Consider the following 19,916-nt stretch of genomic DNA (forward strand, 5'->3'; position numbering starts at 1 on the left):
CAACAGAAATATGACATTGAGTTTCTTGTAACATACAGTTGCAAACCAACATTTCTGCAGCCCGTATATGTACCGTGGCATAAGCTGAGACGTACTGTTCAGAAAAAAAAGAAAAAGAAAACAGAAAACAGAACCGACTGGAAGAGAAAATGAGGATTATTGATGTGTGTATGTATTGAGTTTAGTCCTCAGAATATGTGTGAGGCAGGTGTGTGTGTGTGTGTTTTAGAGGTGATGAACAGACAATAGCTTCCTGACTGGAAAGGATTCAATTTATAACCAATCTATTCTTTGCGTCTGCCTCTTACACTGCTTCTTGACCTCTGTGTGACCTCTGTCTCTTCCCTCTTACCTGCGTGTCACTCATATGAAATTAGACTGACAACGCTACTCTGCTTTAGCGCACAGTTTCTGTTCTGTTCACTATCCAGCACTTACATTTGAGAATGAGCTTTTTTTTCCTCTCCCTCCCCCAAAAGTACGTGGTGAAATATTACAGACGAAAGCTAATGTGATTTGTTAGAGAGTGACGTTGAGCCACAGAGTGAGGAAGATTCACACAGATAGTGAGAGATTAGCTGGTTTTAAAAGGGTAATTGTGATTTATTGGCGTTGTTATTGTTGGTATATCGCTGATGGTTTTCGTTCAACAAACTACTTTAATTAACCCGTAGAACACAGAGCATTTTGGCTGCTTTTTTGAATGACTATGTTTAAACGTACAGTATATACAGAGGCAATAAGAATGTACAGTATAGAGTGTCTTATATCCTTTTTTTCCAGCCAAATCTATGAACACTCTTGAGCAAAAAGTACTCAAACTGTTTAAAATCGGATTGAATTTGTGAAATTTGGAAATACGTCACAGTTCAGAGTTCACTTGGCTCGTTTTTATGAGAGATAAAAGAAAAATATTATTCTTATTCTCAAGGCAATCTACCATGGGTGCACAGGTCCATGCCGTGTGAGCACTAAGGGTTAAACGAGAAAATGAATGCAAACATTGACTCAAACCCTTACTCATATACTTTACCATTGATTTACACCGAGAAGATGAAACACCAGCTTAAAAAAAAAAAAACCTCTGATAACAAGATAACTGCCTGATCTCGGAGGGTTGAGGTGTCTTGTTGACATAAATTCATGCAGGGCTCTGGGGACTTTTATTCTTTTTCAGTTGGCTCACCAAGTTTGCCACTGGGAAATTTGGAAACAAGTCTGACTCACCGTGTTGTACCCAGCTCCTGGTGGAACACAGAGCAGCCCTCTGCTTAAGTTCTCTATTTCTGCTTACACACACACTTATCCTGCAGAATGAGAGATTGTTGCTGACATATTTGATTTTTGGAACGTTTCTCTTTTTGGCTCAAAATAAAGTGGTTTAGAGTGTTTGTTTGTTTGTAATTTGTCTGTTCATCTGACTGCTCATTCCTTCTCCTACTGCTGCTATTTTTCTCCACTCTGGAAATATGGCACCAATTGTAGATGTCTTCCTGTTTTGGGTGATGTACAGTCACTGTTGTGTAATATGTCTGCTTATGCGTCGTGTTGCCGAGCATTTTCCCCCCTCCTCCGTGCTCCACTCAAAACAAATTCTCCCAAACTCTTGTCATGTTGCGATTAATGTGAAGTGAACTGTGAAGTCTTTCCAGACCGTGATTTCAGCCTTTATTAATAAAAAATAAATAAATCTCGACTTCCCTTAAATGTAGCGTACTTCAGTGTAGCAGAGCAGCTGCTTTTACTTTGTTGAGTGCAGTGTTATCATAACGGACAGAAATTATGGCCAAAAATCCCCCACACAAAAATAAAACCCAAGTTGAAATAACCACAAAAACGCAGTATTATGCAGTTTTACTTGCTGACCAGGCTGCACCGTGTTGTAGGAATTATATTTACAGCGTGTGCATGCGTGTGTGTGTGTGTGTGGTTGCTGCTGGATGTTGTCTCCTTCCAGTTCTCGGTAGATTTGCACCATACAGGTAGACAGTCCTCTCTACTGCCTGTCGGTGCAACAGCCTCCTCTGACAGCACAGGAGGTCAAACCACTGTCACTCACACTGATACAGAGAGAAAGCCAGAGAGAGAGGGAGGGAGAAGGAGAGAGAGCAAAGTGAATATACAGAGAAATAAGTAGAGAAAGAGGGAGAGAGGAAAGAAAAGGGCAAGAGGAAAGAGAGGAGATGAGAATCCAAATGAATCTTCTTCACCCAACGGACAGACTGTCAAGATCTCTCTCTCTCTTTCTCTCCCCCCTTACTCTCCCTCTCCTCTGTGTGTGTGTGTGTGTGTATCCTACCTACTAATTGAAATGCGATGAGGTGTGAAACACCCCTTTTAAAAGACCTATCACCACGTGTGAGACTAAATATGTGTTAGCTGAGGTGTAGGTGTGTGTGTGTGCATGCGTGTGTGTGCGTAATGCATATCAACTCATTTCAACTGCTGATAATAATGTGTATTCTTTGTGTGTGTGTGTGTGTGTTGGGGGAGGGGGGCATGTTAATTACAAATTTGTCAGTGCCATGTACAAGTAGGGACGCACCTGTTTGTGTGTTTGTAATTAATAGACGTCGGTAATGTGAGCACACATTTTTACAACACTGTAAAGTCTGTGTCACAATGTGCATGTTTGCTCACATGTTCACGACATAAAGGCATGGAAGCTTGTGGTGGGTCCAGTGTGTGTGTGTGTGTGTGTATAATTTCATTTTGCTGTCTCAGCCTCTTGTTAAGGAGCCATTTAGAGCTCAGGTTGAGTTACCGTCAGTGCCACTTGACACTTCTTTCCTCCTCACTGCCTCGCTGACGTCCACCATCTTTTCTCCATCTCTGTCTCATTATCTTCATCTCCTCCTCCGTCTGGCTTCTCTCATCCTCCACTTTCTCACTCTCTCCTCCCACTTTCCGCGGGGTTACTTCACGACACAGTGTTTTCCCTGTGGTCGGGAGGGAACGGTGTAATGTAGCAGTAACAGTGTGGCGAGGCAGAGATTTAAGGATGGTTTTGGATCAGTTTGTGGTGTCAAGTTTTTGAACCGTGACTCATTTCCTGGCAAATTTCATTTGAAAGAATTGCTCTTGTGTACTAATAAGTACACAAACTATTATTATCATTATTATTATTTGACTATTTTCTTTTCTGTTGGTTGTGTGCTTATCTGTAAATCAGTATCTGTACTATACCGAGAACTTTCGTGTGACCCTAAAAAAATCAAAATTTTTCCTTATATGCTCCAAATTATCTCAACAGAAGTTAAAATAAACTACTGGAAAATTCATTTTAATTCACTGACAATGTAATTTTCCACTGTATTAACTAAGCTGTTTCACTGTATTGCTTGTGTAATCTTTGGAGTCGTCATGTGTCAGAGCTTAAAAGCAACTGATGTTCAGTTGAAACAGCAAAAATATGTAAAATGAACCCACAGGCATCATGCATTCTGATTTAAATTAAAAGTAAAGTTTTGAAGAAAGCAATGCAGATGCATTTATATATTCTTTAATCTATAAAAATAAATAATCCGTCTCATGTTTGATACTTTGAATGTGAAATATTACAGACACACATACGAAAAAGCCTTGTTAAATTATGCAGCATATTAAATGAGGCAAAATCAACACCACACAGTCAGAGCATGTTGCTATCCACTCAGTGATTATTTTATTTATTTTACCAGCAGTGTAATATTTTGGCTAATTAATAAATCAGTTGTGGCTGCTGGTTCTCTGGGAGAACATACTGTACTGCATGTCTGTGAATATAGGTGAGTGGGTTCATGCTCGTAAACACGTAGCCTTTGTGCTGCAGGTGTTTCCATATAAATGCTCATATGCAGTTATGTGGGTGCATGTGTGTGTAGGTATAAGAAGCTCCCTATGTCAGACTGATGAACCGGGTCAAAGCATAGATACATATTCCTATCATTGTGCACACGGATAGAAACGTTTAAAGTAAAAGTCACTTGCCCTGATCTTGTTTCTTGTTAATATTATTATTCTTTTCGAACAGAAACGATGCAATGTTATTTGCTTTCTGTCTTTTTCATCTGAAAACAGTATCTGTCAAGCAAAACTATCAGCAGTGCTGTCGCTAAATACACCAGACTCCTGTGTTAAATGTTGAGATTTTAGACATTTCCCTGGTCAATGTTGGAGATGAACCCACATTTTTTGGATTGTTAAGTCTTTTTAACTGATCTACAGTTCGGCAGTGTCTCTTACTGTGACGGCACTCTGACCAAACAGTGGCCGGCAGTCTGGCGACGTCACACATAGTTTCATCTCAGCTTGCTTGGAACCTGGTTTTAAGTCTAACTTTAAATACAGAGAGAGTGTCCGCCTCCCCAACTGTCACTGGGAGCTGGTTCCAGAGGAGAAGAGCCGGGTAACCAAAGGCTCTGCCTCCTGCTCTTACAGACTCTGGGAACCACAACTAAGCCTGCATTTTGGGACCAAAGTGATCTGTTAGGATAAAATACCAGAAAACCTTAAAAAATATTGATCGGTGTTCATCAAACCTGGCAAATGATGATGTTCTCAAATGTCTTGTTTTGTCCACACTACCAAAATTATTAACTTTTAATGATTTCTTTGTTATCCAGAGAAAAGAAATGAAGAAAATACTCACATTTGAAAACTTCAACAATCGTAAATCTCATTTTAATCTTGAAAAAAGCTTCAAACCGATTAATCGATTATCAAAATATAAATTCATTTATATCATCGATTCATCGATTAATTGTTTCAGCTCTAGAAGCTAGCACTGGAGTGATATGGTCTCTCTTTCTAGTTCCTGTCAGAACTCGTGCTGCAGAATTTTGAATAACCAAATTAAATGTGAATGTGAACACAAACTCTCTTGTGTGATAGTAATTAATTAGTTTGTTTGTTCATTCAGTCATTCAGTCATTAACCTTGCCTTTGAACATAACCCAGTTGGGGATTTTTGAAACCACCATCACTGTATTTTCCAAGCAACATTTTTCCCTTCAGCGTGTGACGTGAGACAATTCTGACAGTATCTAAAACCTGTTTCCCCGTTATCTTTTTTAAACCACAGGGGAGCGTGCAGGTATGGAGGCACATCTTAGTCAGTCACAATAAAAATCACAGTTGTGCGCTTATGAAAGTGAAGGATAGCACATTTTCCAGTAAAACAATGAGACAATGTATTTTTTATCATATTAGAGTTTCAACTTCCACTGCCTTTTTTTTTTTTTACCGTATGCATGATTTAAGGTGAAGATGTAAGGACAGTGTATGAACTATTTAAACCATCACCTGCTGCTGACTAGAAGGTCAGGCATCATGGGAAACAGGAATTAACATATTTAAATGCTTTGAGGCAATAAATAAAATATTCTCTGTTTTGCTTTTCCTCTCTCTTTCCACAGCATTTGTCTTCACTCTTCTTTGTATTTATGGGTTTTGTGTGGAAATACTGTAGTTTAAAATAATCCTTTATCACCTTAAGCCTCAAAATGTCCGTTTGGACTTTTCTTTTTGCTCATTTTAACCATAAAAGGGCCAGAAAATGTCCTGTGAGTAAAACATTTACAATACACTGCATGTTAAAATAGTGTATTAACAATTTTAAATAATAAAAAGAAGAAGTTGTATTTAAAAAGACACTGTAGTTGTACACCGGATGAACACCGGATTTTGCGTGTTAAATTTGAAATTTGAACAGTATAACATATTTTAAATAACATTTGTTTGAGTCAATGTCCAAAAACAGGCCAAAAAATGGAAACTATGTGCAGGAGTTTTTTCAACTCTCTCCTCTCTCGTGACAAAGTTGCTGGTTCTCCGGCTTCCTGCAACAGCAAGAGTAAAATGACTGAAATAACCACATGTTTGGGTTGACGTGCAACGTGTTACGTGTTGGGATTGGCATCAAGTGCCCGCTGCGACCCTCTTGTGGAGAATAACTCAGTAGAAGATGTAAAAAAAAAGACTTACGCAGTCAAACAATCAAATCAAATTAAAACAAAAAAAACAATAGTTAAGCTTGTAAACTGTATTACTAACACTCCACCGTCCACTAACACTCTGAATTATTTAGTTAACTACTATTTCTCTCTGTTTTGCTTGGATCCTTTACTCTTTCCTTTGGGTGCTATCTAGAAGAATAAATGGCACCATCTTTGGAAGGTCATGCCTGCAAAGTGGAAAGGTGTTGCAGAATCAGGACCATTTAACTGCATCTTGTGCTTTGTAGTCAGGAACCAAAAAGTGAACATTTAAAGCTCAAGGAAATAAGGTTCACTCCTCCGTCTGACTAAATTACTCGAAGTGTTTGAGGAGTGGCTGAAAGATTTCAAGTGAGGAGGTCAAACTCTCCAAAGTAAAGACAGAAAAGAGAGACTGTCACGGCTCTGTTTCTTCAGATGATGTCACATTGACTTTCATCAGTTTACTGAAAAATGTAATAATGACTTACATTCATTTTTCTGGAGACTTATTCTAACCTTAACCCTTTAACAGAGAGCGTATCACATGCAACACATTTGTGCAAGCGCACTTACCGTAATTACATGACAGTTTGTGCTTCCGGAAAATTCAGATGGTTTTTGAAAGCTGAAAAGTTGCACTTGAAAGCCAATACGGTTATTACGGTAATGTAACTCGTGCTGTCTTTGTCACCAGAGAGGAGAGCGTTGGAAAAATACCTGTACATAGTTTCCATTTTTTGGCCCGTTTTTGGACATTGAGATGGATCAAATGTGTTAATACACTATTTTAACATGTAGTAAATTGTAATTAACTGCCAGATATTGAAATTTATTCTGGAAAAATGGTCAAAAGCACTTAATTAAAGGACATTGTCTGGTCCTTTCATGTTTAAAATTAGCAAAAAAAAAAACTCTAGGCTTGAGTTTGAGGTTTAGGTGTTAAAGGGTTAACCATAACTACTATTAGTCTAACCCTCACTCCCTCTTTGCCTAAACATAAACATAACCTCCCTAATCCAACCCTACACCTTATCCTCCATTACTTACCGTATCCTCCAACCTTCCTTCTCCTATCCTTCACCCTCTACCCTAATCATAACCTACCCCAATCCCTTCCTTTTATCACCCCAACATTTACCATAATCTGGTTCCAGGAGAGGGGCCAGTGCACTTGAGTCTAAAAGTGACAACCAAGCTCAAATCCATCACCCATCTAACCCTAACCTCAGCCTCGACCTGACCTCATCCTGACCACACAACATGTCTTCACCTTTAAATGTAATCATTTACATTATGGAGAGATTATGTTTTTTTTGTCCCCATAATGTGACTGTGTAAACAGATCTAGGTCCCCACAACATGAGGAATACCTGTAACACACGCACTCTCACACACACACATTTATAGAAGTCATTATATCTGGAAGACCTTTTTCAGGTCCAGTGAATGTTAGAATTAGTATCATTAGTGCGCCAAAGGCAATATAAGAAAATCAATATCTTTAGTGCGAATAGGAGAAAATCAATCACCTTTTAATAGAAGGTCATTTGTCTATGAAGGTAGAATACTGGCAGATGGTATCCATTCACTGTCAATGGGATCTTCCATGTGGCCAATAGCAATCTAAGATACTCTGCTCCTTCAGTAAGAACCATTGAGAGCCAGTGAATAGTGTGATAGTTAAATTACTAAATTACTCTGGAGCTGAAGCTAAACTGGTGATGTATTATTACACACTTTGAAGAAGATAAATCTCCAAGAAAATAAAATCATATATGTATATATATATACATATATATATATATATATATATATATATATATATATATATATATATATATATATATATATACATATATATATATATATATATAAACACACATTTTAATCCAAATAATATATAAAGCCCATCGTTTCTGTCCAATAATCCAATAAAGGTGTAAATAGAAAAGTAAATACACACTGACAGGAGGTGAGAGAGGAGAGCAGGAACAATATATCTAAATATTGACTCGTATGGCTGCACACTTTGTTCAACAGTTGGAAACCGGTTTGGAGACGTTCAAACACGAGTGTGAATAATAATAAAACACTCAGTATACCTTATCCATGCAACAGCAGAAAAAAAACATTATGATTGTTTTTTTAATGGTATTCAAGCTAAAATCTCTCTCTCTCTCTCTCTCCCTCTCTCCCTCCCTCTCTCTACATTCTTTATTCTCATCCTTTAATTTAAAAATGTTGACTCCATGCCAAATTTTGTTTTGGGGATAACAAGCTTTTCTTTCTTGTAAAGAAATTACAAGAAAGAAAAGAAAAGAAAATCAAGACTAAACATGCCAGAGACTGACTGCAGCCTCCAGAGTGTTATGGTCTCCTTTTCTTCTGTTATTATATACAGTATTGTCTAAATGATTAAAACCAGACTGGCAATTAAAGAAGAAACCTTTAATTAAAGAACTTTGTGTTCTCCTGGTTGTGCGTTTTCTTACTGTACATGTTCTATGTGGTGTGCTCTTTTAATTGCGTGATACATATAATTGTTCTTGTTTAAGAAAAAGAAAGAAAAAAGTTCATCATTTATTCTGGACTCTAGAACAAACAATCCCCAGTCACCCGCAAAAAATCATTCCATCGTTTCCTTTGCAAATGAAACTGGCGAAAGCTATAGTCATTAATAACAATAAGAAAAAGACAAGTGGTTGTTTATTTCACATTAAAGTTGACACTGTTGTTCATCACCGCTTATATATACATATATATATATATATATACATACATATATATATATATATATATATATACATATATATATATATATATATATATATATATATATATATATATATATATATATATATATATATATATATACATACATATATATTTTTAGGTTTGTTGTGAACTGGAAAAAAACCTCAACACGACGTCTTTAAACTAGTTTTTATTTAGGAAGTGAAACAAAATGCCCGGTGTTGTCTTTGTGCTTTACATTGTTTTAAAAATCCACAGAGGAAGAACTCAAACCAAAGCAAGAAGCTCCAGAAGAATGAATCATTTTCATCATCATCATCATCATCATCATTGTTACTCACACAGATCTGTCGACATAATCGATCTCCACAGTCACATCAGTGCTTATTTACAAAGCATCTTGTTGCAACAGTTTTCATTCGCTCTAAAAAAAAATATAAGCACATCAGAAAATGACACATTATGTAAGTAAGTTGTCACTTTACACCGCGTGTCATTTTGACCTATATTTCCACGCGTTAATATCAACATCTTTGTTGATTTGATGGTGTTTTAACCTTCGATTTATCGCGGTAGAAAAAGAGCAAAAGGTTATTTCTATGTACGAGGCATCGTCTACCTGAATCTAACTCTTTCATTGTGCTACTATCTTTGAAAAAAAAAAAAAAGTTGCAAGATATACTTTTTTTGTAAGAGGAAGTGCTTTTATATAAGAATACGTAAAACTAGCTTGTGGCTATAGTAGGCTACAGTAGTTCATAGTAGAATCTAAGTGTTCGTCAATGCAGTCTGGTGCTGAAATATTGAACAAATGTCTCTCCTCTCTCAACAATCCTTCAAATTGCACTGGACATCACAACATCAATCTGACAAACAGCGAGATATGATGAAAGGGGGAAAAAAGGGCTGAAACTTTGCGAGGAGGTAAATGTATTTGACTCTGGAGTCCTCGTGAAGAGTTTGTAAATCAATGTCTCATCCAAAGCCAAGGTGTAAAAACTCATTCCCTGATGAGATCCACAATAAAAAAAAAAAAAAGGCTGATTCTGACCAACCTAGGAGGAAGAAATGTTTTCCTCGTCTCAAATGAAAAACTCTAAAGCAACGTGACACTTCTGAGAGGACTGCTGAGAGTCAGAGACACACACACTCACCAACCACAGCAGCTGTAAGGTCGTTTCAATCGTCCCACAAATAAAACCAGGAACATTTGAGCGCAGAAATGTTCACTCATCCTGGCTCTGGGTTTGAATTTTCATCCATGTTTCAGCACCAGAGGCCTACAGTAGTACCATCTACTTTCTACAATATTTTAGAATAATAATACGAGGCAGGCAGTGCATAAACCATGTACAAAAAGACCCGTCCCAGCCCAACCCAGAGCGCTCCATCTACAAGAGTATGTGCCATCTGTGTGAATCCCTGGAAGCCACGGCAACTACTGAAGCGTGGACAGATGTCACTAAGATAACAATGTTAGGATCATAGACCGTATATGAAAAATGGACAAAGTCGTCCAGTTTTCCCCCCCCCGGGACGCCAGCGCGGAAGTCAAAATATACAGATAAGGGTTTGACTCCGGGGAGACAAGGAGGGATTCTGCTGTTTGTGTCAATGGGAAAATGAGCTTCGACTTCTCACTTGATTTATAACGTGAGTAAACATTTTCCTGAGGAGTGACTGGTCTCAGTTGATCATTGTGGGTCTTCTCCAAGCTTCAAAATGAGTTGTCGCTTGATGAGGAAGTATTTAAAGAACTCTCCAAATCATTCACAAAGGTCAAAGGCCTCAAAAAAACCCCACAACAGTGTCACATCTCTTGTAAACACAGAGCGCTTCACCCAACCCTCTGTATTTAACACTAACTTGGTTTACTAACTCCCTGAAATTTCATTTCTCATAACTACATAGAAGCGTGGTGGTACTTGGAACAAATTGAGCTGTTTCAAGCCGTTACTGTATGACTCCTGTCTTCCAAAAAAATATCATGCATTATTGCTCTTTCCAATGTCAATAAAATATTGCCCAAGACAGAAATTTGCGTGGTTTGCCTGTTGTCTAAGAGGTTTGGCAAAGTATTCCAAAGATTCCTAAAATTGGCATAGATTCCATTATTAGGCTATTATTTTATTTATTTTTTGCATGCAGTTTAATTTCTCGTAATTATTAAAGTGGCAAACGAAAGTTAACTTAAAAAAATGGATTCGATAAATAGAAAGTGTCAAATGCTTTGGCATATTTGTAACAAATGCAAAGAAAACCAACAACGTAAGGAAGTGCAAATGAATACAAAAACATAAAATAAATAATTAAATAAATAAATGACGCAATAAATAGACACCCGAAGCTAAATACTACTGTATGCGATCCTCTGGCAGCAAATGAAATATTACTTTGCAAGAATTGAGTAAGGTTTGACCTTTTGAGGAGAGCATTTTGAATGTCTGGATCCTCACGTGACACTGACACAGTTAAAAAACGGAAGAGGAAAACACTGGTTGTTTTCAGCCATCGGATAATCATTTCCTGGAAGCCCAGTTTGTCTGCCTTCACTACTCACACTTTAACTATTTACTGTTTAAAGCACAAATGCCAAAATTAACCTGTGGGAAAAGAAAAACATGATTTTGTTGTGTCCAGATAAGAGTAAAAATCCCACTACACTGTTGGACTTGGCCATGATATAATACATTATGGCAGGTTTCCACGTTGTTTCCACGTTGTCTCCACATTTCAGTGTAGTATACAAGGGGTAAAGTATGTCACTGTGTAAATGGAGAGTTAAATACTTGCAAATGCCATTTACTTTCTGTGTTTTGATGCTTCATCCCCTCATTTGTTCAGTCCAGTTTCACAAAAAGCACAGGATACCCCGATGCATCCCGAGCTTATGTTAAGTTGTTTGTTTTTTTAAAAAAAAGAGAGCATAAAATATAAATTCACTTAATCTCTTTGCAAGAAAATGAAAGACGTGATTAATACTTTAAACTCCAGTGATACGCCTCTCGCAGAAAGACAGAGGGATGGAAGATGCAATTGTGCTTCAGAGTTGTTTCTTTGTGATGGGTTGTTTAAAAAGGAAGCAGGGGTAGAAAATGGACATAAATAGATCTAGGTATCTTCAAAAAAGATGAGCTAGATGTGCTGTGCTTTATTTATCTTCACAGATTCTCAGAACAGCCTCGGACGGGGACGTAAACTATCGAAGCAGGTGACAGTCTAAATCAGGCATTGGAATCTTTTCCCTCCAGATAAGGAAATAGGTAACAAAGGAGGAAATGGAAGGATCTTGATAAAAAACAGACGTGTTCTCAATCTATTTCTGTCATTTGCATCACGATCCTTTTCAGAAATCGCTCCTCCCTCGTAGTGCTCAGGCCGACTTGTCATCTTTCGGGGGGGAAAGCATAAAAAGCAGAGTGTGAGTCTGATCTAAATAAATAACCTCAGCTGTTTCCTTTGAATCCATCATTCCCCCAGTGAGCTCAGGGGGGAGAAGGCTCCCTTGAAGCAGGCCGACTCGTAGTGTTTGTTCAGGTAACTCTTGAGGGCAAACGTCTTGTCGCACCGTTTACACTTGTAGTGTTTGAAGGCCGAGTGCGTCTGCATGTGCGCGCGGAGGTTTGACCGGTCAGCAAACGCCTTCCCACAGTGTGCACATCCAAACGGCTTCTCACCTGTGTGCGAGCGCATGTGGCCCTGCAGCAGCCACGGCCGGCTGAACGCTTTGCCACACACGTCGCACTTGTGCTTAAGGTCGTGGGTCAGCAGGTGCATGGCCATGGCGGGCATGGAGACGTACACTTTCCCACATGTAGGACACTTCTTGGCCAGCTTGCTGTCTATGCTCCTGTGTGTCTGCTTGTGTCGGCTCAGGTTGGAGGACGTGGCGTAGGTTTTCCCACACTCGCTGCAGGTGTGCCTCTGCGCCGATCCTCTGGGACTCGCCGCGGCTTTCCTCCTCGATCTTCCATCCATGATGAAAAATGCGTCCACGGCGTAGCCCTCACTTACGGCTTCATCCCCGTTGATGTATCCACCAGCTGATGATGAGACTTCAGACCGCGGGCTGTCTGGCTGGTCTGAATCACCATGGATGTCACCATGGATACCGGTGTAGGTGTCGTTGATGCTGTCATAGATGATTGACGAGTGGCTCGGGGAGGGTACTTTAGAGATAACAGATGAGTCGCTTCCCACCACATCATCGTATGGATTTGGACTCAGATAATCACTGACATAGCCTGAAGAAACAGAAAGAAAGGTTAATCACTGTAGGCCATAGTGAGGGGATTGAAACTGATTAGTTTGGAAATCCATAGAGGAATTCAACATGACACAACAAAAGTGTTAAAACACGAAAAGAAAGTTTTATACCCACTGGTTTTCAATACTTATGGACAACCTATAGGTATAAAACTTTTTTCTATACTTATTAACAACCTTGAGGTGCCGTGTGTAACACTGAAAAGGGTTTATTGGCAGAAATTGAATACAGTACCCATGTTTTTGTAAGTGAATAATGACTCTAAAGTAAAAGGCTTTATGTGTACTTAAGGTAAGGGCCTTACACAATGCTTCATCCTGGTATATAATGTACTTTCTCGCCATTAAATGTCACCGACTCTTACATAATGGACCTTTAAATTTAAAATCTAGCGCCAAACATTTACACTGCATTACTTTACTTTTTTCTTGGTTTTTGAGGGCATTGCATTGCATCTTTCAGGTCATGGAATTCAAAGATCTGTATTGTGACGTATTGTTCCCCGCTAAAGATAGCTCAACGTTGGTGGCTCAATGACGCTTACGATTCACTTTTTGTGGAAACTGTGTTGATTCTGCAAGTCTTTGTCTCTTCCAACGTGTTGTGTCACAGGGAAGTGACCCCTGTTTTGCGTCTGATACGGTGCCGATATCACGATCGATATCAGTCTTGAAAGTCTCAAACCTCTTTAGGACAACTTTGTGCTGATGCATACTCCCAAGCATCTCGCTCTCTATTCAAAAACATCATGCTCTGTAGCTCATGTTGTTGTCACCTGACAGAGTGGACATCTGTCTTTACAGCATGTTGTCTGTGTTAAGTGACTCAGTCATATTGGGTTAACCGATCATATCTTTTTCTGTTGGAGTTTTGAATGGGTTCATCCCAACTCTCAATAACACGAGACCATTAACCAAACTGTCCTCATAGTTTGCATCGCTACCAATACAATTACAAATCTCATGCTATAATTGTGAAAACACAGGCCACAAATCTGAATCCTTTATCTTTATTCATCTATTATTAAAAGCACTGCTTCAGATATCGTCTCCAGACAATGTTACTGATTACAGCTTGGTGCCTCTGGTTTCTAAATATCCATTGGAACATGCAGGATTGCATTAACAACATGTGCATTATGCTTTTAGTCTAACTTTAACAGTAACATATGCATTTAGTTTCTTAAGGTAAATCCCTCATAGTGAGGGCTTGTTTGTGAGGCACAGCCATTTTTGGAGGCACCGGGAGTGTAGAGAAGAAGGAGTTGTGGTATTTATAGTGGTAAGAAAGTGCTTTTATGTCTTTGCCAGCAAGAAGTCACTTTCCCCCATGAGTGGGAAATCTTTATTTTTCATGGAGGGGGTTCAGTGAGCACACTTTCTCCTCATCAGCAGCACCTACGCTGACAAGTCTACAACTGCACACTGCAGTCACACCTCGAAGCTGTCAAACTGTTGTACACTGAGGATTTCTCACAGCAGCTGGAGTCCTGTGCTTTGCTCAAGGGCACATTGACACAATTACATCCAACCTCTGAGTCTCACGCTTGGGCCAGACAGTGCAAAACATTTACCCGGCGGGCCACGAACTTCTGAACAATCTGCATATTTTCGCACACAGCTCGCACTCCATTAATTAGTCGCTGTACATGTTTCAGTGTCGGCTGCTTCGTTATTTGTATTATTGGATTCCAAACTCAACAGGCTGGAGTCGAAGAGAGACACAAGGAGAGACTGGTTGCTAATATCCCACAGCCATGACTCCTGTGGATCCATGGCGATCAATAGCTCTCCATTTCAATTAGCACTCTGTGAGCATTTAGACACAGGCAGCAGAGGAGATACTATTGCTGGTAATATAATTTCATGATGCAGTTCTGAGAAAAGCTCAGAAGATGGTCGATAATGTGATGAGAACAAGAGACCGAGATGGAGGAAGGTGAGGTGTGGTGAGGTGAGACATGGGAAAGAAAAGAAGGAAGGAAGGAAGAAGGAAAGAAAGAAAGAAAGAAAGATAGAGTCAGGAGAACAAATGTGGAGGGAGTAGATGTAGCACAAAGAGAGTGATCTCACACTGAACAACAGTGATTGTGGTTGGGTGGTTTGGCAGAGCTGTTTACAGCTCTCAGGATAATTTAATGTTTTGAATTAAATTAATATTGTAGCAACAGAGAAAGACAGAAAGAAACAGACGAGGGAGGCAAGAGAGAGAGAGGGAGACTGAAAGAGGTGGAGTGAAAGAAAATCATGAATCATGAATATTCTATCGTTGCACTCAAGGTACTACTATGTTAGTGTGTGTGTGTGTGTGTGTGCGTCTTGTTCAATAGAGCACAAGTAAGATTTTGAAAGATGAACAAGTGTTCATTCTGAACCCATATTTAACCAGGTAAGCTCAGAACAGCTCTGGTCTCACGACTGACACTGAACAGCTGTCCACTAAGTACTATACTTTTTTTTTTTTTACTTCCCTACATGTTTGTTGTTTTAAAGATGTTTTCTCAGCACATTGTGCAGTAATGCTGTCCTTATGATGCTGCACACACACCTTATTCAACAGCCACTTTATTAGTTGCAGGGAGTGTCTAATAAAGTGGCACCACCTGTGGTCTTTTGCTTCAAGAGTCAACGTGTTGTGCATTCAGAGATGGTCCTCTACATATTCACTATATGATCTATACTGTTGCAAATCACTCTCGCCTTTCTACTGTTCTCATCTGACCTTCTCAGACCAATGCTATAAAAGAACTGGTGATTAAAGAGCCACAATAATATTAAATGGCTCTATTTTAGCTTTAAAGAAACACAAAAAGAGGCAAATTTAACACTAGTTCAGGGTCTGTTTAACTATTTTTTTGTTAAAATAACAGTAAAAGTTACCTCCCTCTATGGTGTTAGTGCAGTAGGATGAATGGATGAATGGATGGACGGATTAAACAAACTGAATTAAGAGCCTCACTGAGTTGTACACATGTGGCTGAAAGGCAGCAAGTAAAAGAAACTCATGTCACTGCTTTCTTTCTTTCCTTTGTGTGGTCGCTGCCAATTAAACGAGCCTCATTTTCTTGCATCTCCTTTTGACGAGACTCTGCTGTGAACTGTAACTGCTGCGCGTCTCAGCGTCTCCGCAGCCACTGTCTCCATGTGTTTGTTTTTGTCTCTCGCCAACTGTCTCCATCTCTGTCTCGCTGTGTCAACCCTGGTTTTTTTTTTTTTTCGTTTCAAAGCACTGTAGCCGGCAGCATTACGGCTGATTGCCGCTCTAAATGCTTATTAATGATTTAAATACTGTGCCAGACCAGAGCCTCTGCAGGTCGTCTTTGATGTGTCTTTGAAAACACAGACGATTACAGATGGACAGAGAGACAGAATCAATGAGAGAGAGAGAAAAAGCTGCGATCCAAACCGAGTGACATGCACTTGTGTGACTTGGACACTTGTAGGTTACTGACTCTGTGTGTGTGTGTGTGTGTGTGTGTGTGTTCTGGTGTGCAGTCGGCTGTGCAAGCTGCCTGGGAAATGTGCAGAGTTGACAGAAACAGAGCAGTGTGTGTGTATGTGTGTGCGTGTGTACTTGTATTTGTTACCTCTCGAGGACCTTTTCTGGCATAAACACTGACCTTGTCAGGACGCTTCGTCCTCATAGAGAAGTAAAACCTGGTCCTAATGAGGCAGAACCTTATATCTGAGGAACGGGTCATGTTTAGGGCTAACATTGGAATTGTAATAACGCTTTGTTTCTGTGAAGGCAACGCAGTGTCCTAAAAAGAATAGCTGCAGAACCCTTTGTGTGTGTGTGTGTGTGTGTGTGTGTGAGGGAGAGCAACAAGCAGCCGTTGCTTCAGTCAAACTCTTGTTATATTTATAATAAGAGATAACAGTGTCAGTCTTTACATGCTTGCTGCTGCTGCTGCATGTTTCTCTGTTCAGTCAGTCATCAGAGCACCTGGGATTTCTCCCTCTCACATTTGACCTTGGTGCAAAGTGAAAACCACCAAGCTGCACTAACACTGTAACACGCGTCTCACTGTGCTCACTGACAGCCACCATTTTTCTTGTGACTCTTTGTTCTTCAGTGTTTCGAGGCCACTGGAGGACAGACAACATGTTGGTTCACGTGCCGGCACACAGATACACATCATACATCCTCCTGACAAGGAGCGGCATAAGCTGTCTTTATTAAGCTCCTCACCCCTGCTGAACCCTCAAAGTTTCTGTTTCTGCTGCTTCTGCAGTATTTACACCACAACAACAAAAATAAAACAGCCTTGTGAGTTAATTGTGAGAAAATCTTTGGTCGAGGCGAGAGTTTTATCGATGCTTGAAATCCAAATGTAAAATCCAAAAATATCTATTCTTCCCGACTCTCTTGTATTTTGCCTGTTTATCAGCGACTGTACAAAGCGTGGGAACATGTACTGGTGCAATATTGTCCAACAGCTAAACAAAATTGCATGAATATATTCTGTAAACTCGTTTGCTTGCGGCATAATTTATCAATAACATTAATATCAAGCATTGTTGCAATTACTGAGTCATGGTCTTAGATCTCTGAGTTTCTGTTGCTCATTAAGTGGCTTCATGCTTTCATCCTTTAAATATCAGGACAGTGGAAGAGAAACTTTTTTTTATTCATGTGGCAAATTCATAATTGGTCCTAGTGACGCTGTTGGTGGGAAATATTATTTTTGTGTCCTTGTTTGTTTCTTTTATTCCACATGAATAACTCATTTCAGGAGGTTACGAGCGCATAGGAGTACACACATCTTAAAAGTTACAATCAAATTGAGAGTACATTTCAGTTTTATTTGCTGTTTTATAAGTTGGTCATTTATGCTACTGAACTTAACACACATGATAAAGTCTATGTTTGTGTTGTTCAGATACATTTGCTTTGTATAATCATCTGACCTGGCTGCAGAAAAGCTCAATCTACTGTTGTATACGTCACATATTCATCATATTGTATAACTTTCTCAGTGTTATAAAAAAGAGACCGATGCTGTTAAAGTGTCTGATCTATGATTCTTCACTGTATTTGCAACTGACAACTGACTAAAAATGATTCCACAACTCACTCAAGTCAGTGTATTTTTCCTGGTGACTGGAGTTTGACCCTGTAATTCCCTTCTCCCTCCTCCTACTGAAACAGTCATGACTAATGCGTTAAATATGAGTATGAAAAAAGGCCTTGAATGGTGGTGATGTAAAGCAGACATTGTGTGTGTATGTGTGTGTGTGTGTGTGTAGGTGCAAGGGAGACCCACCTTTATCGTGATGATGGAATCGCAGACTGAGCTCCCCTCTTCTGTGGCTGTGACTGTACGAGCTTTCCAGCTCCGCAGCCGAAAAATCGTCCAGTTTGACTTTCTTCACCAAGAATGACCGAGGCATGATGGGACGGTAGTTGCTCCTATACTCATACAAAACAAACACACACTTTCTTTTTTCCTTCTTCTCTAAACTCACTTTGAACTTTGTATTAAAAACTTGATTTTATCTAAGTGGGAAGCCTTGGAAGTGCTGAGGAGACATGGCTTTTCAAGATCAAACGACCACGTGTGTTCTTCTAACCATAACTCATTCAAATTCAGTTGGCTTTTTTTTTTTAAACAGGCTATGATTGTGTGTGTGATTGCTGGATGCTGTGTTGAAAAATAATCTGATATCTCATTGCTGGAAGACTTGTGGAGTCTAGAAGGGGAATTAATCTGTATGTTTCTGTATGGCTATTGTCCCAGCAAGACTGTTGGTGGGAAATCCAGTAAAATATAATATTTGTCCTTGTTTCTTTCTTTTATTCCGCTTTGCAAAAAAAAAAGAAGACAAACGATGTTATTTTGTGTCCTTGAGTCAAAGCGTTGGTTTTCAGCAGTGGACAGCTCCCAGCTCTACTGCCGCTGTCCAGTCCCGTGGGTTCAGCACCGGACAGCTCCCCTCGTCGCGCGAGCCTCTTCCCCTTTCCCCCGCGTGGCAACCTCCAATTCCGTTCAGCACCGGAGAAAAAGTCAGATACAAAACGGTCTCAGTCAGTTCAGATTCGATTCAGATCGGAGGGGAAACACACGCCGGTGGAAATTCCCATGCAGGTGAGTGAACTCACGCTGTGATTTTCTGTGGACAAAAAAAGCTCGGACGTCTTCAAAAAACAAGCAGAGAGACACTGTTAACCTGCTACAGTTGCAGCAAGGACAAAGTAAGGTTAGAGAGGTTCAAATAACACAACATCCCAGTCAAGGAAACGACTTCAGCTCCTTTTTAGAAAACAAACTCAGCGCATGTGTCGTCATAGTCCTTCAGAAGTATTGCTCGAAAAATGTTCACAAAGACAGACAAAGATGCAGTTGGAAGACCAGAGCAGCTCGTGAAAACTCTCTCTTACACTCTTCTCCTCTCTCTCTCTCTGTTTACCTCTCCTCAGCGCGTGCGGAGCTGCAGCTCTCTCTGATGCGCGAGATCAGCTGTTGCGGTTTTATACCAGGGAGAGAGAGAGAGAGAGAGAGAGAGAGAGATGAAAGTGCTTAATTTTATTCATCAGGAAAAAAAAGAGCATCTTGCCTTGTGGGACCAGCATCGGCTCGTTGTGATGGCCTGGGAGGGATTTAGTTAGTTTGTTTTAAGTGCACGCTCGCGCCACATTTTTATATGGCTGTTGTTTTGGTTTCACAAACTGAGGCTCGAAGACCATTTGTAATGACATACAGAAAGGATGGATGTGGTTAAAATGCAGTGGTTGCATATGTCAAATTAATGAAAGAAAGAAAGAGAGATTTGTTATGTTTGTGCTTCATCACAACACATATTTATCACTGATAAATGAAAACCAAACACTAAAATAATTCTGAATATATAAATAGCCTCTGTTTACTAATTAGCATCTTTTGTTTTATTTCAGTTAAAACAGGGTTTTTGACTTTTCCTTTTCATTCCACCCTGTGT

The 19,916-nt window shown here is 39.6% G+C and overlaps 1 protein-coding gene across 1 annotated transcript; it reads right to left on the reverse strand.

The window, feature by feature from the left end:
- Positions 1 to 8,886: 8,886 nt before the first annotated feature.
- LOC122786024 (transcriptional repressor scratch 1-like) lies at positions 8,887 to 19,443 on the reverse strand. The gene is made up of 2 exons (XM_044052017.1): positions 18,245 to 19,443; positions 8,887 to 12,955 (listed from the first exon to the last, which is right to left on the reverse strand). Exons 1-2 carry the CDS (start codon positions 18,369 to 18,371, stop codon positions 12,180 to 12,182), a joined length of 903 nt encoding a protein of 300 aa, XP_043907952.1. The 5' UTR covers positions 18,372 to 19,443; the 3' UTR covers positions 8,887 to 12,179.
- Positions 19,444 to 19,916: the final 473 nt, after the last annotated feature.

This window comes from Solea senegalensis, linkage group LG20 (assembly GCF_019176455.1).
Source record: "Solea senegalensis isolate Sse05_10M linkage group LG20, IFAPA_SoseM_1, whole genome shotgun sequence".
NCBI lineage: Eukaryota > Metazoa > Chordata > Actinopteri > Pleuronectiformes > Soleidae > Solea > Solea senegalensis.

Coding starts and splice junctions, on each gene's coding strand:
- LOC122786024 (XM_044052017.1), bottom strand. CDS start 18,371: ATGCCTCGGTCATTCTTGGTGAAGAAAGTCAAACTGGACGATTTTTCG. Junction 12,956..18,244: donor ATTCCATCATCACGATAAAG/GTGGGTCTCCCT, acceptor CTGTTTCTTCAG/GCTATGTCAGTGATTATCTG.